The sequence below is a fragment of the Channa argus genome, chromosome 5 (assembly GCF_033026475.1).
Source record: "Channa argus isolate prfri chromosome 5, Channa argus male v1.0, whole genome shotgun sequence".
In the NCBI taxonomy this organism is placed as follows: domain Eukaryota; kingdom Metazoa; phylum Chordata; class Actinopteri; order Anabantiformes; family Channidae; genus Channa; species Channa argus.
Genome location: NC_090201.1, coordinates 15,576,155 through 15,593,904, shown reverse-complemented (window position 1 = coordinate 15,593,904; position 17,750 = coordinate 15,576,155). Strand labels below are relative to the sequence as shown.

The 17,750-nt window shown below is 35.7% G+C and overlaps 1 protein-coding gene across 12 annotated transcripts in view; it reads right to left on the bottom strand.

The window, feature by feature from the left end:
* LOC137127804 (voltage-dependent calcium channel subunit alpha-2/delta-2-like) overlaps window positions 1-17,750 on the bottom strand; it is a 35,796-nt gene that overhangs the window by 8,437 nt on the left and 9,609 nt on the right. For 9 of the 12 annotated variants that reach the window (XR_010914465.1, XM_067505223.1, XM_067505220.1 and 6 more), the window contains exons 2-27: window positions 15,078-15,159; window positions 10,797-10,913; window positions 10,632-10,691; window positions 8,943-8,987; window positions 8,672-8,807; window positions 8,429-8,560; window positions 8,240-8,297; window positions 8,097-8,147; window positions 6,429-6,528; window positions 6,150-6,311; window positions 5,950-6,060; window positions 5,781-5,859; window positions 3,728-3,777; window positions 3,460-3,549; window positions 3,012-3,092; window positions 2,580-2,654; window positions 2,416-2,490; window positions 2,183-2,254; window positions 1,943-2,014; window positions 1,306-1,367; window positions 1,110-1,186; window positions 940-1,000; window positions 750-847; window positions 575-665; window positions 401-463; window positions 209-312 (exon numbers count right to left, since the gene is read on the bottom strand). Coding sequence is in view for 11 of the 12 variants with exons in the window: in XM_067505223.1 (XP_067361324.1) it covers window positions 209-312; window positions 401-463; window positions 575-665; window positions 750-847; window positions 940-1,000; window positions 1,110-1,186; window positions 1,306-1,367; window positions 1,943-2,014; window positions 2,183-2,254; window positions 2,416-2,490; window positions 2,580-2,654; window positions 3,012-3,092; window positions 3,460-3,549; window positions 3,728-3,777; window positions 5,781-5,859; window positions 5,950-6,060; window positions 6,150-6,311; window positions 6,429-6,528; window positions 8,097-8,147; window positions 8,240-8,297; window positions 8,429-8,560; window positions 8,672-8,807; window positions 8,943-8,987; window positions 10,632-10,691; window positions 10,797-10,913; window positions 15,078-15,159 (2,204 nt within the window). In the remaining variant the exon portion in view is untranslated. Of the gene's footprint in view, window positions 1-208; window positions 313-400; window positions 464-574; window positions 666-749; window positions 848-939; window positions 1,001-1,109; window positions 1,187-1,305; window positions 1,368-1,942; window positions 2,015-2,182; window positions 2,255-2,415; window positions 2,491-2,579; window positions 2,655-3,011; window positions 3,093-3,459; window positions 3,550-3,727; window positions 3,778-5,780; window positions 5,860-5,949; window positions 6,061-6,149; window positions 6,312-6,428; window positions 6,529-8,096; window positions 8,148-8,239; window positions 8,298-8,428; window positions 8,561-8,671; window positions 8,808-8,942; window positions 8,988-10,631; window positions 10,692-10,796; window positions 10,914-11,694; window positions 11,729-15,077; window positions 15,160-17,750 lie in introns of those variants that run through there. The other 3 variants (XM_067505221.1, XM_067505226.1, XM_067505227.1) reach the window with 2 other exon arrangements.

Here is a 17,750-nt window from a genome sequence, read left to right as displayed (position 1 = left end):
GAAATAAACTAGTCAGCGTACTTTGTGTGGCAAATGAATTATGTCCCTTGAGATAAGTATATGGAATAAAATAATCTCAACTCAAGGCCCACACACACAGAACATTAATAATAATATTTCAATAAGGGATTCAGAAAACAACACAAAGAGAGAGCAAATACAATCAGTCTAATACAGTATAATAAAGTGCATGTGCTCAGCTACTCACAGGATCTCAGCGGAGCTCTGAATAAGTAACCTCTATTGTCAAGGCTCCGTCTGTAGTAGTTTGAGTTAAAAGGTTCAGGATCTTCCTCCCATAACTCAGCAGCTCTGTAAAAATAGCACTCATTGTTAAAAGTGCTATCATATTTTCCTTTTTTACCTTTCTCATATTTCTCTAAGTATGTATATTACTCACATGTTGGGGAAAACCCGTGTTATTCCTCCATCTGTGGATGCAAATACGGCAAGGAAGCCATACCTGTAAGAAATCGCTTTTATTTAGCAAGTCCTGCAATTTGCATAATTTGTCTTTTTGGAAAAGCAGTAGATGGTCTGTAACTACTCTGTACAGAACAACAAGCTGACTCACGAATTTAAGTCCTTGTTCTTCCATACACGAGAGGCCAGCTGTCCAATAATCCTAGAATCCAAAATTAGGTTGTGGATGAGGCCTTGGTCACCTAAAACACAAACACAAGCAAATATCTCATTGGTGAATCTGCAGCTTGGCAGATAAATTACATAAAGTAATACACACAACTCACACTCATCAGATTCTGGAGAAATGTCCAGCATGAGCGAAAGGAAGTTCTGTAAAAACTGGGTGTTGTTGTCCGAAAGATGCAAGCGCTTGCAGTATTCCCTGCAGATAGTAGTAAAAAATAAAAAATAAAAACATTCCATGTGCGAACAGACAGAGAATGAAATCAAGAGAGAGATGCAGAGATCTGTCACCTTGGAGCCAGAAACACATGTCCTGATGATTCAAAGGAGCTGGGCAGCAATGACTGCATATCTGCATTAGAGAGGGAAGAGGCAGGTTCACGAGGAGGAGGATCATCTCATCTACCGTATTTACTGTCTCTTTTTATAAAGGTTAAATCTCACTTATTTCTGGTACTCACACTGGAGCTGCACCATCACATCATTTAGGTCTGCCTGAATGTAGTAGTCATTGTAAGGGGGCAGTACCAATCCAACACTGTAGGTGGTGACAGTAGAAAGACGGATGAGGAGACAGAGGAAGCGTGAACCCTTACTACCAGGCCACAGCTGGTTGATTATTCTTTGTACATGATAACATTCTTTCATCGCACTTACCTGTAATCTGTGCCATTTATGGGAGTCCAGGTGTAGCTCCTGTACACCTCATCAATGTATTGCTATGGTACATGAGATATAAATTCTTAACTCAATGCAGTTCACTATGTTTCACTACAACACGTGTGCAATATAGTATTGCTAAGAAAAGACTGTGATTTATGCAACAATAATCTTAATGTTCAATTTGATATCATATGAACAATGATGGAATTTTACTGGTCAGCTTCAATGTAATGTTCAACAAACAGCAATAATCTCGATCTTATAATCACGATAAGAAAAGAATATTTGCAAGTTAGCAAAGTTAAAACTTACTGTAGGAGTGGAAGCTTTCATTTTGCTTTTAATGAAGAGGTTAAAAGCAACTAAAACCTATAATCTAAAGTTAATTTTTTATTGTCTAAGTTATGTCTTTCAGTTACAATTATTTCAATCAATAAAGTCTGGAAACAACATAAAAACAGATCTTTTTAGGACAGGTCTATTTATTACATTTTCGACATAGGTACTGTAGTTCATAAAGTTATATAGTATACAGTACTGTGTTACAACGTGTCAGTGAACTCTACATCATAGACAAAGTCAGACTAACTATTTGAAATATGTGAAGAAATTTAAAGGGAGGTTTACTTGCCTTATCAATCGACTTTATCTGAGTTTTGACCTGCATTTCCCCTGGTCTTCCATCGATCATTTGGCGTCGAATCTTAAGAAAGGAAACAGTTGTATCAGTCACACAGACTGGTGGACAGCTCGTCCTCAGGCAGATAATGTTGTTCACTGGCCCAAATATAACTTAGATTATGAGCTTAACATCAGAAAGGGAAAGAAAATGCCTGAAACCACAAAGATTTGAACAGCATTAGGTGCTCACCTCTTCTTTGTTGCTGTCCTCCACTTCTGCATCCAAAAAGTCCAGTGTCACAGGCTCAGGTAGGTTCACAAGCTGGGAGTGAGTGACAAAAATACTTTACATTAACATAAGGTACTACAACAACATAATTAACAACTAAAATATATAAACAATATCTAAACAATATGTTTATATATACATACATGATACATTTAAATGTACTAATATTTTTTGCCAGAATAAATCTAGTTCACCTTGGGCTGGAGATTAGGATGAAGGAGAAGATATCCATTTGGATCGATGGCAAATATGTATCCATTTGCTCCAAGCTTTTTTGGAAAAAAGGGAAAAATGATGATGATATTTGTAGGCATGAAGCCAAACCTGACTTGTAGTGGTGGTAATGTGGTGTACGTACATTGTACTGTGGAGTCAGGCGCTTTATCTCATCAAGATGTACATCAACTCCCATGACACCTAGTATTCGCTGATTCTGGTAAGACAACAGAAGCAGAAATACATGCAGTGAATAATAAAAAAAAAAGTAACACATTTTGTAAGATATATTTACTCCTACATCTTCATGAACTTAAAGTGGTTCACTGTCATGTCTCTACAGTACAACAACAACATGTTTTAAAGTGAACTTTACCTGGTTTGTGTATTTAGTTGCCTTTGGTATGAGTCAGGCTACCTGTCTTACACCTTCTTCAGTCTTTATGCTATGTGACACAAACTAGCTTGATACCGACTGTCAGTATTTGTATCTAACTATTTGAAATAACGTTTCACCTGAAATTATCACTTGCAATTTGAAAACATAAAAATATTCAACCCATCATTTTATTACCTCTTCTTTTGTTACCTGTGAGTTTCCATCCATTGTGAGATTAAATACAGGCAAAGTTCCAGTTACTACCATGCCAAGACCCTACAGATTCCAAAGACAATTAAAAATTATGAGCATTTCATCAGGTTTAGAGTTGAGTGAAATGGTTTGGATCCCCTTAGGTTGGCTAAAATAGTAAAATAAACCCTTGATATACCCCTCTGTGTAATTCACTTCAATACGTAAAATCAGGTATCTGATCTTTTAAAAAGGCCATCAAGGCTGACTCTTGATGATGAAGAAACATTTGTACTTGCTAAATGTGCATTAACTATTATGTTGATTAAATCAAAAGTAGTTTTACTATCTTTACCATTTCAAGGTAAGCAGATCCACCCAACAAAATACTGTATATTTATGCATTTATTATTTTTATTTAAATCCATCCAGTGGAGTCCTGCATTCTTACCAAAGCATCCTGATACACATTGGTCCACTGAACCTGCTTGGCCTCGCTGCCCGCCAGAACCATGGGGCGCCCAAGCACGTCGAGGTACTCCTGACAAAACAAAAGAGACACGTGAGTGTTTGCAGGCCCAAAACAACCGACAACATCGGGCCATAGGGAGAATGGTTGTGTAAATAAATAGTAGATGTAAAGAGGGTGTGAGCGCCACAAGGGAGAGTAGAAACTCTGAACTGGGATCAGCTGTGTCATAGGCACTAGACAAACCCACCTGGGTGTTAATCCTTATAGCACAGATGGAACGGATCTCAAAATAGTAACCTAGGAAGCATAGAGAAGAAACACAAACCAACAGAGAGAGATAGGGATGCAGAGAGAGAAAGAGAAAGGGAGACAGACAGAGGCAATTATAAGCGATGCTATAAGAGATAAAACATGAGTGGTACTTAAAAATATTTCTGATTTTCTAGATACAAGTTGACCAATGACTCAGCCACTTAAATCCCACAGATAGGACATAAAAGAGGAATACTGCTAAGCTCTAACTGAGGTATCTTGAGGTATATTTCTTTAGTCAAGACCATTAGATCAGCTAAAAGTCCAAACATACTAATCAGAAAGTGCTTTCCAAAAAATGTCTGTGTGAGCGTTTCTTAAATGTTCAACATGATGTGTTGATCTGACTAAATTAAAAGGTTAGTTTTCAATGTATTAAAATAAAGCCCTTAATTTTCTTTTATTCATGCATAATGTTGAAAATGTGTTGAAATTAATTTCAGGTCACAAGTTATTTAAGACTACTCCGATGGTCTCTTACTAGAAGTAACAACTAGAAGTCTAGAAATTCAATTATTTAAGATTGACTTTTTCTTTCACATACACCTTGTCCTACACAGCTGATGTTAATTTTACAGCATGCATGTTTAGTATATAGTGATGATCACAATGAGTGATGGGTCGTTTTAATCCTGACAGGCTATGTATGACTCTGTGATAATTGATGCCTGATTTAAGAGTTGACAGAGGGCATTTTGGGTCGAGATGGTAGTAGTCCTTGATTTACAGCACTGCAGTCACACAAACTAAAATTAGATTAATTTGTCTTTATAACTGTCTGCATGTTTATTTTTATGCCTACTCTACCAGCCCAAGTTTGGTTATTATCATAATTCTTCATTACATTAAACATTTATTTATATGGACAGTAGAAATAAACACAAGTGGATTTCAAAGGTGTTCAAATGATCAAGGTCATTATAGTTAAGAGTCAGCAACACAGAATATAAGTGTTAATAATCCATGAATCATCTTTACTTGTGAAGCTGTGTTATTGACTAATCTGAGACAGAATATTGGAATACTAATGTTGCTTCATTTAGATTTATTTATCATTTGAAGGACAAAACCAGTTGATATGACCAGACAGATCAACTCACACCTTTAAAGCTTATCATTTGTCAGCATAAGGACAAAACTCATAACAAAAAACAGCAAATCTACCTTCTTTGCAGAAGTATTCTCAGTTTTACTGTCATAAGCCAAAATCACAAACCCAAACTTGTGAGCATGGAAACAGCTCTCGCTTGAACAAATCTACATGAACAAAACTGACTTCTGTGAAACCAAATAAAACCCTTTGAGCAACTACACTGGTCAGGTCCATTATTCTGGGCAATGCACTGTCTATACATTACGCTCAGTGATTTATGTAGCCTATTTGTTCTTTGTGCACTTATTTTGTCTTTGGACTGAGTGTTTCTATTAGCAATGAATTTAAACATTATCTGAGAACATAAATGTACACATGCTTAATTCAAGGTTGCAAGACAGCACAGCCATCATCTACCAGTGTTTAATGTACAACTTTTTACAATCATCCAGTGCTAAAAACGAAGTGTGTAATGTGGAAATTTAGTTTTTATTGTGCAATTATTTTATTCTACTGCAGAGATTCATAAACAATGATACATGAACAAAAAGAGGTACATCTGCAGTTTCCAGTGTATGCGTGGGAAGATCAACTAACAAAACTCAAGCAAAAAAAAACGCTTGAGATTTGATTAAAAATATATTGAAATTAATCGTGGAATAGCATTGCAATTGATATTCAGTCAATTCACTAACCACTACTATGCCAATCATTATAAATGCATGAAACTACTGTTACTACTACTGTAGTCAGGTGGTGTTGATGAAATGACACTTGAGCTCATCTGACATGAAGGTGGGGGGACGTGAGACAAAAAAGGTTGGGGCCACTGCACACAGTAAGTGTTCTGGGGTATAAAATACAATGAATGAATGCCATAGAAAATCCAGGTTACCTTTATTGGTGCATGCAATCCATTGCAAGGGTGTGACATCATAGTTGTGCTGACCCACAGAAAAGGTGAATACTCGAACCTTAAAGTGAGCAAGACGAGAATCATTTAATCAAAGGATTAATATGACACATCAATGTTTAAATACTGGCTAAACCTGGAAGAAACCAACCGTTTTGTTTGGCCAGTTGTATTGCATGAAGACATCCTGAGCTCTGTCTTCTCCTCCATCAGTAAACAGCATGATTATTTTATTGCAATTAGCCCGGGGGACATTTGTTTTCTAAAAAAAAGCAAAATATGTGTAAACCATGTGTGCAGATATTGGTATTAACATAATCGTTACTTGATGTAAATCAATATATTACTAACATTCAACAGCTGGTTGAAGGCAAAATGAAACCCAGACTTGTAGTCAGTGGTGCCTTTGGCCTGCATCTGCTGCACTGCTTCTTTGAAAATCTTTTTGTTGCGCACATTAGCCTGGACTAGATGTTTGAAGCAAGGAACTACAGCCTCAGCCTTCTCATTAAACTGAAACACAGCAGGAGAAAGCATCAGGAGATAGGTAAAACAAAGAAAAGACAGAGAAACATGAAACAATAAAGAATCAGTGAGAAAATAATACGTAAGTGTAGCAGATACACAAACCCTTGCTACGTTGACATAGTCGTCATCAGATAAAGTGTCCAGCATTTCCATTACTGATGCTTTGATTAGTTTTAGGGTGAGTCCACTGACGCTGCCACTCCTGAAGAAAAAAAGAAATATCATTTTTTTCAGTACATCCAAGCACAGGCAAAAAGACTATTTCATTTAAAGGTCCACAAAATTTTTAAGCAGCACAAAAGTCAGAGCCACTACACACTGACGGTGTACAGTATATGAGCCCTGATGCATTTTATGTCACTAAAGTACTGCCACATTAGGCCTGATTGCGTGCAGATTCATTCACAGTGTGTGCCAATTAGTGAAAAAAAAACACACAGCATTGGAGGATAAGTTAAGAAATATTAGCTCAACATCAAAGATTAATGGTTGAATTAAAATCAGTAAAATCCTCCCAGATTTGTGAAAGAAGTAAATGTAGAAGATTTTATGGCAAACATTTAAACTCCTTTGATATTATTGACTAAACAGATTTTTCAAAATCAATTGGACCTATTTAAAAAGTAGCATTAACTACTGTAATTGCAATGTACTCTCCCTCCCAGAACTTCACCCGTCCTTTCATCAGATGATCAATCACAGCCACAATTCAGCCTGCTGCAGTGATTAATCAGCATTTATAAAATCTTTTAAGTAGCGGTGTGTTTGTATTTCCATTCTCTGCTTCTGTATTACAGTTAGCACTAAAACAACTTACAAACACAAACCTTGGCCCTGTAAAAATATGGACTATATGGACTAAGACTATTTAGTAACAATACCCTATATATTCCCTTGAATGCTCTTTGCTTTATTAAAAACGGAACTGTGGATTTTTTCGTGTTTCCGATAAATAAGTTATTTTGCAGTATATCCAAATATAAAAAAAATCTGTCATAATAAAAACAATACATTGGAAACATTCCTATTTGTTTCCTATATGTGCAGAAATATGTGGCTGCCTCATTCACTCTAATGTATCATGTTGACAAAAGGTCATTCATAAGGGCTATTTTTCTCAATCCACTCAATAACAGGATTAACCTTGCAAACAGTGCCAATAAACAACCCTTTATCACCATAGTAAAAAGCATCCAGAAGAGCAATAACCGGCAGCTGTGCCCAAGCATGAACACAATTTACTATCAGATCTTCCATCATTTGGAAAGAACACAGGAACACTTAGAGATCTTTCTTATTGTATCTATCTGTTAAATATGAAGCAACTTGCTGGTTATCTTATTATCCTATTATTATCCTTCTGATTTAGGGGTCAGATGTTTAAGGTCAGATTTTTGTTTTAGAGTCTCTGCTGACTTGTATTTAGTAGACACAAACACAAGTCAATATCAGTTAGTGCCAGGTGCACATTTATTTCTCTACTACAACTTTAGTCTCGCTTTCTGCTGTATAGCAGTGAAGCAGGACCAAGCGGGAGCTGCTCATTTGTGTAAAAAAGCACCATAAATGATGTGCTTGTTGTGAGGGGGAAAGAAATGCTAGGAAAGCCGAGTTAATTATTCAAGTAGGGATTTCAACAAGCCAGGTAGTAGTAAAAGATTAACACCTATACTTTCTCCCTGTCTGTTTATTTACTATTCAGATTTAAAATATTTACTAAAGCAAAAATAATTCCCAACCAATTTTCTTAAAGCATAATTAATTACTTACACATCAACAAGAATGACCATATCTTTAGGGGATGAGGCACCCTGGATGTACCTGTGACAAATGACAGAGGAAAATTTTAAATCTTAACCCTCTAAATCTAATGCTCATTTATACATTATTAAGAATAAAGGAGCTTCCTGTACCAGGGCCGCCTTCTGACATCATACAGGTCAATTTTATCAGGGGCTTTCCAAGGTGTAGCTGTGAAAGTAGAAGAAAATGTTTCCTTTCTCCTATTCATCTGAACTTCACTTGGTCCATTTATTAATACACTCAGAGTTAACTATTTATAAATATTATAAGTTTGCACAGGAATGGCTGGTAAAAGATACCTGGGTAATAGCGGGTAACTCCTGTTGCACTCCCAAAAGCTTGCCACAGCAATGATGGATCCTCCCGACTGTTCTCCATGAAAACCTTTTCTAGTGCCTGCGTCCAGTTCAGCTCATTCAGAATGACTGGAGCTGAAGGGGGGAAAAATGGATCAAAATACACATGTTCCTAGACATTTTATTGAATTAAATCACAAAAATAAATCAAAATTGTTTGATATTGTAAAACACAACAATACTTACCTCCTTTATAAATATCAGTGGGTATCTGAACAGCTGTGTAGGAATAGTTGACATTGTTTTTGAAGTTCGGATCATAAACAAACTCCAGCTTGATATGCGAGGGATTTTCCAGCTCTCCCTCCCCATCCATTGAATACTATTAAAACAGGAGAAAGGGCTTAATTGCCTTAAAGTTCTTTCAAAAACACATATCAGTAAGACACATTTTAAAATTCTGCTTACTTTCCAGAGACCTCAATAAGTATAAAACATTTTTGTTTCTCTTACTCACATAATCCAGCTCAGCTTTGGAGTCATAATACGCCATATCCAACTCCTAGTTAATAAACAGAGACGTTATCATATCAATTATATCATCTGCTCTATATCGGTTACATTTGTTTAAGTATATTATTCTTGTTCTTAAATTATTATGTTAAAAAGAAATAAGAATGAGAAATTCTTATTAATGAAATCAGTTCATTTATTAGTAAAACATGACTTTGCTAACATCAGAGTCTACATATCTACTCAAACCTACCTAGGGAGCATAAACTATTTAGGAGTTTCAGCAAATTCTAAGACATCAGTGTTTCGTCATTGATACGCAAATGCTCCAAAGTATAATCAGATCATCTTCTCCATATGTGGTGTACTGTTGAAGTTTCTACTATAAAGACTAACACAGGTGCCAGCATGATGAGCATATTGTGTGCCATTGTGGCAGGACATAAAAACACAATATTATAAAATGAACAAAATCCGCCACCAAATGTTTGCTATTGTTTTCTCCCCCTTGTTGTCACATTATGAATCAGTAGACAGGCTGTAAGGCCTGGGTAGAGCATCGCCATCTGCTAGAGATCCAACTGAGTGAGTGTGACATCTACTCAGAGAATGTCTTAAAAAAATCTTAACTCCAAAGAGCACATTGGCCTGTAGTTACACTAAACATAACTACCCTCTTTGTCTATAATCAAACTCCAAAGATCTGTATTCTTCTACTGTTACATTTGTTTTTGGTCATCAGACTGTCAGAACTGTACCCTTATTCTTTAATCAAAATTCAATTACGTTGTTTTGTACAGAACACAATTCAATTGACAATTTAGCAGTGGCTCTGCCTGAACGAAGGCATCTTAGGCACCTAAACAAAGTTAAATGTACATTCATGCTTTAGTCTCTAGTGGCCTTGAAAAGAAAGAGCCAGACTCCCTGGATATTATGGTTAACTTTCATGTTATACAAAATATAATGGAAAAGGACACACTGGAAGGCAGGAAAACTAAAAGTTCATGCTATGCCTCAGCATTATGAGATCTACATGTAAACATGTAAAACCACAGGTGAAGTAAAATCTCAGGGGATTCAGTGGAAAAGATGTGGGAGGATGAGGTCAGCGCCATCTCATTTTTTGGGGCAAATGAAACAGACCGAGCAGAAAAGCGAGATGTGTGTAGCACTCAACACAACCGCACGGCTGAGTGTACTCTGTGGTCATCTGTTTCACTCAGCTGAATGCTCAGGGATCTGCTCAGCTGACTGGTGTAAATGTTTTGTCTCAGGTCATCTCTTTCAGAGCCACAGAGACATACCCATCTGGTCTGATTTTACATCACTGATTAAAATTATAATCTAAAATGATCATCTCATTCTGTGGACTATCAATTGATTGAAATTCTACATTTGAATATACTGAAAACACAACAAGAAAACAAAACAGCACCACATTGCAACACACACTACAAAAAATGTAGAGTCAAAATTATAACCTGTAAGGACAGAGAGATGTGGCAAAAACGTCCAGGCTTTATAATGAATGAAACTATTTATTGCAACATGACAGACAAATGTTTTGTGGTTCACAATACAATTTACATGGAACACAGCAATAGAGCAATAGTGATCACATAAAGGATGGTGCTGTGTATCAGTGGCTCTCAGCACATTCACCATTTTAACTATAAATTTCAGGTTTTACCTTGATTCCATCCTGCCACAGATGCTCTCGCTGGAGCCGCTCTGCTTCACTGGCTAACCTCTGCATGTTGATGACAGAGAAATACTCACATTAAAGGAGTAAGTGTAACATGTCGTCTCTCTAATGTTGAAGGTAAACACACAGTACAGTCAGTAAGAAACTCACATCAAGGGCTTTTCGCTTCTTAGCCAAGAGTTTCTCTATATCTGAGGCAACCTTCTCCACAATCTTCCGAGGCTGATTCTTCATCAGACTGAACCGTCTCCTTTCCTCATTGTATATCTGTCAATTTTTAATGGACATTGTTAAAACACAGGAAGAACAACAGCTGCATAGTCATTCTGTAACATCTGGGTCTTCTAACATAATAGCTTTCGTTTGACCTTTTATGTTTGAGCCAACTTAACATTAATGCAGTTTATGGAAGTATCAGGGTGGTGCTATTTGTTAAACTAAAGAAACATTTATGAAACTGGATGCTGAAATTTTAATCTCAACATCTCAGAGTAAACCTGAAAGTAAACAAAGACATGTATAATAATAATCCAAAGCTAACAGTATCGTAAGTTGTCATGTTTGTGTACTCAACCTAAATCTTAATATGTCTTTTTCAAGTAATCTATTCACAACCGAGACAGTAGTTTCAAAATGAGATAATTTTTTAGCCATAAAAGGCAGGTATTCTGACTCCCATTCAGGTTATTTACAACCCTGTTTCCAAAAAAGTCGGGACACATCATGTACATAAAAACAGAATGCAATAATTTACACTAAAAACAGTACCATGGCAACATATCAAATATTGACAATAGGAAATTCAAATGTTTCTTGTAAAACATGGTCTATTTGAAGTTGTTGCCAGCAGAGTGTTGTTAAAAGAAGAGGTGATGGAACACAGTAGAAAATCTACCTATATCCCTCCTTTTATTGAAATGTGTTTCTAGCATCAAATTAAAATAAACAGATATTGAATATATTTTTCATGTCAAACATGATGATGCAAGTAAATAGTCAATATCATGATTTGTGATCTGTGACATGTTTTGTGATTGCTTAAACCTACCTATTACAAACCTTTTTTTAATCTGCACAGTTTGCTAAATGAGCCACAACACAAGAAGTTAAAATAAACAGATTAAGATGTTTTTTTTCACAGGCCCTAAAGTTAAATTAGATCACACATGGAAACACATCACAGTAAACATCAGAAGACCTAAAATATGGCCTCAGAACATATGCACTAACATTTCTTACAATGGAAGGTTTTGTGGGTCGTTAGCAGAGATTTTGGAATGATCCTAAAGTGAAAGATGATGAAGTTGTGGGGTTAAACCTAAGCAATAATTTTATTATCCATATTCCTTAGCCAGTTTTCTTTCAAACTCATTGCTAATTAAATACTTAGGAACTAATGAAACAATGAGTCCAAAAGCTACCAGACTAGAACCATAAAGCATTTTAAATATTTGTATTTTGTATTCATAGTATAATTTGGAGCATAAATGATTAAATAGATATTTTTTCTTTAAACAGACTTTTTTATTTTTTCAGTGAGACATCGGACATGATATCATTTTATTTTAATCATTTACACAAACCAGTTTGGTTGAATTTTTATCTTGTGATCTGATATTTCTTCAGAGGTCCACATATATCAAATGTTTGTTAATGGCTCTGAATAAACCAGATCACCTGCATGCACATTTATATGTAGTCACGACATATTCTAACACAAACAGATAAAAAAAAATTGCATATGGAGACAAGACACTTGCAGTATCTCACTACAGGCGAGATACGTTTTAGGCTGTCTGAGTCTCAGCCCCAGGACCAAAGATGTCAGAGAGAAGATGAAGACAAGACAGGAGGAGACTGTGACCTGGATGAATACATTTGGCAAACCTGCATACATGATGCCTGGCAGCTTTTCCCTAAAAATGGACTTCTGGAATTGAACTTTTAGACATCCCTCAAGTTGTGTACTGACCAGATGCTTCATTGGCCCACACCACACAGATTTTGTCTCTGTAAACTGTGTGCTTTCTATGAAGAACTAGTTCCTGTGCAGAGCATATTCAGGATTTTAGATTTTCCAGTGAGGATGGATATAATGTACTGTGGATAAAACTTTGTATGTAGCTTGTAACAATGTTTTCCTCAAAAATGAGATTATTACTTAAACTCAACTAAATGAAAATGTACAAGACACATATCCATAATACTGAAGCAATTGTTGGTCTTTTGATCCATCACGTTCAGACTCTAAGATCACATCAATCATTAGATGGCACAAACCGAATAACTTTGGTGATCATCATCATGATCATCATCATCATAAATTTTGTATTTGGCCAATACTTTGTTTACCATTAAATACCTATTATGCACTTAAAAATTATCAAAACAACAAACAAAAACAAAACGTCCTGTTAATTCTTTCTTGAACCTGCATCTCATGAAACAGAAACACTTCTTCTTATAGCACTTTGCTATGATGTTTCCTCCTTGACTTAGATTTTTGCTTGTACCTCACTTGTAAGTCATTGACTAAATGTAAATGTATTTTTAAAACCAATTACATTCCTCTTAGGCTCATCTGTAGTTTGTTTTTAGTCTGATTTAGCAAAAGATAACATGCTAACATACAAACTAAGATTATGAATGTGGAAAATATTACACCAGATAAACAGCATGTTTGCATGCTGATGTTAAAATTAGCTTAAACCACAGCTTTGTGCACATACAGCATCACATAAAAGGCTGCATGGCTGTAGACACAAAATGGAAAATTGGAGTTCTTACTTTTAAAAAACAGCACCATAGAAAACAGTCTTGCCAAAGTGCAAGTGAGAAAGTGGTAAAAAAATCTAATGTTGAGTGGGGCTGAATCACAGACAACATCAGAGTAATCTGCAAACATAAAATTGTAGATTGTTTTTGGTTTAGGTGAAATTTAAAGTCCAACATTTCCAATTTAAACTAATCATTCCATGCAGGGTAGAACCCATTTCTTTAACAGAGCTAGAGAGTTTCAGGAGCATGGACGGATTAATGATGATCGAATGAACAAGTGAGTCTCACATCAAGGCATTACTGCAGGCTGCCGGCTGACCATCTGCTCTGTGGTGACACAAACAGAGTGGACACGTGCCGTTGCTCTGCTGAGGGAACGCCCCCACACATCTTCACAGAGCAGGGCTCTCTTGCCCCCTACAGATGATATTTGGTGCCGTATTTAAACTTTTGGCTGTTTACAGACAACCCCTTATTCTCAAAAACATGTCACAGCAAAGGTGTTAATCAATTTTTTTGTCCAGGAACTATTAATATCACATATATTATAAACAAGCAATACAGTTGGATTAGATTACATGTTTTTTTATTTTAATCAAAATGGTCATCAAATGCAGTCTGTTTTTTGTGTTTGCTATAGCACCAAATTCTTGGTTGAAAGTTGTTTTTAAAAAATCTATTATTTTCTCCTTTGCAAGTAACTGGAAACAACAGTGCCTAATTCTTCTAAATAATTATGTCTTTTTTTGGAACTGAAAGTTTGAATTTATGACCTGCTTTTAATGATTTATGTCTTTAGTTAGAGCAGTGAGCTACAGACAGACTGGCAGAGTTGGCAAATACTGAGACAAAGACTAAAGCGCTGTTTGCGTTTGTCTCTTCAAGGTATTTGTCATGAAGAAAATAAATAGCAGAAAGAAAAATACTGCCTTATTGTTAAAACATTTTTGACAAAATAATCTTTTTCTTGCTGTTCAAATCTATGAACAGAAATTTAACCTTAGTAAGGAAACCAGATTTTTCATTAATGGGACATTTAAGAAACCATTTTACAGTAGAGTTAACCAATTAAGATTAAGACCACATTAAGGCATGTCATGTAAAAATGCACCACGTGTGCAGTAAATGTGAGTTTGTTGAAAGATACCTACCACATGTATGAATACAAAGTACTGCAGCTGTGAAATGGCTCATGACATCATGAAACTAAATCTAAATGCTGTAGGCATGTGTTCCTGCATCTCTTAAATCATTGGAGTTGAACAATGTGCGCAAGATTAATGATTATTGCGACTCACAAAGTGCAGGCAAAATTAAGCTGCAACATTCAAAAAACTGAGCATATATCCTGAAAACTGTAGATCATGAAAGCTATTACAGAGTTTTATGTCCGTCCTGGGAAAACAAAAATGTCTAAGTGGCTGTTCATTGCTCTGCAAGGAGCCCCCAGAAAATCATGAAAAAGGACACAGTAGCTTCTTGAAGCAGACTGTAATTGTTTCTCGTTCTATTTAGCTTTAGCTCTGAAACTGGAAATGGATTTATACCTATTATGTACACTGACCTATCTGCTTGGTGCAGTTCTTATTCAGTTTATGCAGCATTACAGTAAGTAAGAGTTGCACAGTATTAAAAAAAGAGATACACACTTACCCCTTTCAACTGCTGAGCTCCAGTGATTTGCTGAAAGACTCTGTCAATCTCCTGCTCGATACGCCTGGCCCAGTGCATTATTCTGTGGATAAACATGACAGGCTCACTGTCAGATAAACCAATGAAAAAGAAATGCGTGTGTCACAGATAAATGCAGTGATGCTGTTCTAAAACATCTGTAATCTGTTCATGGAATATTAAAATAAATAAAAATATGCTTAAATGAAAGACATTAATGTCTAAAAAAGAAAAATCTGAAAAATTATTATTATTATTATATTATTTTTAAGATAAATTAAGACAAAATGTACTTTTACACTGCAACTAACACAATTTATGAACCAGAAATCCAGATATTTCCAGTTGGACATGAAGAAGTTTTAAGATTAGACCAACAGTTAGACTAGTCTGATTTGTGCACTTATTCGATTCCCTTTCAACAATAACATTTCAAGAAAATAATATTTCTATTCAGCCTGGATTTTTTAGAAAAAAGGACATGAGGGATAGGTTTGTAGAAAAAAACTGTGAAACACTAAGTTTAAGTGTTTAAGTGTCAGTTTAAACTGGGAGACCAATCAACGTTTCTACAAAGATTTGTCTTTCATGCAGTTACTTCACAAACTTTCACTTTGTTAATCCTTACTCTGGCCTATAGATGTCACCTCTCTATTACATGTATGTAACATAGAAGACCGCCTGCTGATAACGCCCCAGTGAATGATGTAGTAACAGTCAATTCCTCTGAAATGAGAATTTGACAGTTTATTCTAAAATAAACTTGAAAATGTAAAATATTAGCTTAGTCTAAATTTGATGCCAGAAACACATCTCAATAGGGTGGGACAATGTAAACAATGACTGCAAAAGTTGTATAATGTTAAAAAATACCTTTTGCAACTAATTGGCAACAGATCAGTATCCTGACTGTGTATAAAAGAGAATCCCAGAGAGGCGGAGTTTTTAAAAGTAAGCGGTAAGGAAAGTACGATTCATCAATGTCTCATCACCTTTAGTCGTGCAAAAGTTAGTACCTCCCTCTTTTAAGACCCCCCTAAGATCAAATGATTTTTAATAAATTTTTACACACAAAAACAGAAAGGGGGTACTTACTTCGCACATGACTGTATACAGTACATAATAGCAATTAATCTTTTAGGGAGTTTGAAAAAACGTATGTATGCAATAGTCATTGCTCCGTTTACAAACGTTATATACAAACAAGATCCACAAAGATCCGCTCCTCCGAGCCCAAGCTCATTAAAAATAACTGATAAATGAGGTGAGGTGAAAAACTGTCCTGTTGTCTGACAAGTTAAAATTTTCAAAATCATGGCACAGTTTAAGAGACAGGATTTATTATCTAATTCTAATGTGATTTATTTCAGGTTGCATATTCAAAATTAGGAAGTGTTTCAAAAATTGAATTTCTGTTTCCATATTTAATATGTTGTCTTTATACTATTTACAATTAAACATAGGTTTTAAATGTTTTGCAAATAGTCATGTTTATAACATTTTACACATTTAACAAAATGAGGTTTGAAGTAACACTACAGCTCTGTTGAGTTATCGTTGTGATGACACATGATGAAAGAGTTTTTTCATCCACCCATTATCTGTAACTGCTTAGCCTCTTTAGGGCTGTAGGTACAGTATTTCTGGATGAATAGAGAAGATTAGATTAGATAAGATAGACAGATAGCACCTACTATTATTTGTATAATATGTTGCAATACATGATTTTACGTTACTGTGTTTAGTTACCTCAGTAGATTCCAAATTCAACCCTTTGCCCTTAGTGTTCAGTATAATTGTAAACCTACCACCCAAGTTAAGCAGCACTGGGCTTTAACTGATCTCAAATGTACACATGAACAACGAATAGGTTTTGTGCTTGTTAACGATATTATTTCAAGGTGAAGTTATATTTTGCTGCTGGGAGAGAAATGCACATAATATTTGGACTGTTCTAGATGATAGGAATAAAACTAAGTGTAAAGTCAGTGATTAAGCACAAAAAAGAAAAATGTATTCTTGACCCAGGTACTACAGTCTGGGTAATGTAGAAGTCTGTAGTAGAAGTCTGCCAGTTTTAACTTATTGATTTTGTTTATATTGTGTAAATTCTTTTGGAATGTGGCAACATCTAGTGCTGGACACTAATTGAGGTTTCATAATGTGAGATGTATTTGTTTCATTAGCTCAGTTCTAGCATCCCTAAATTGAACTAATGAAGCAGTGCAGCTGTGTTGCACCACAAGGCGTCAAAGACTGCAAACATCAGTGATATCGACAAAACCAAAACCCTCTGCCAGCATCAACACTGACTGTTTTTTTTTTTATTAAACTAAAAAGAAAAGGGTTTTGGAACATAAAGATGTGAGTACCTGGTTATTTCATGAACAAGCGTCCAATAGCTCTGACACTCTTATCAATCCCTCTGTTAAATGTCAACTCCAACACACAGATCACACCCACCAGCGAACAAACAACAGCAGCGCCAAAACCACCAGCAGCATCTAATTACCTCCCAGCCCACACAAACACCATCCTGGATGTTGAAGTGGCCCTAATAAATAAATAAAGGGTCTTTGATTTGCCGAATGTAGAATTTAGATTTTTACACAGCATTTGGATGCGCTTTATTGTTTTAGATTATAATACAAAAGT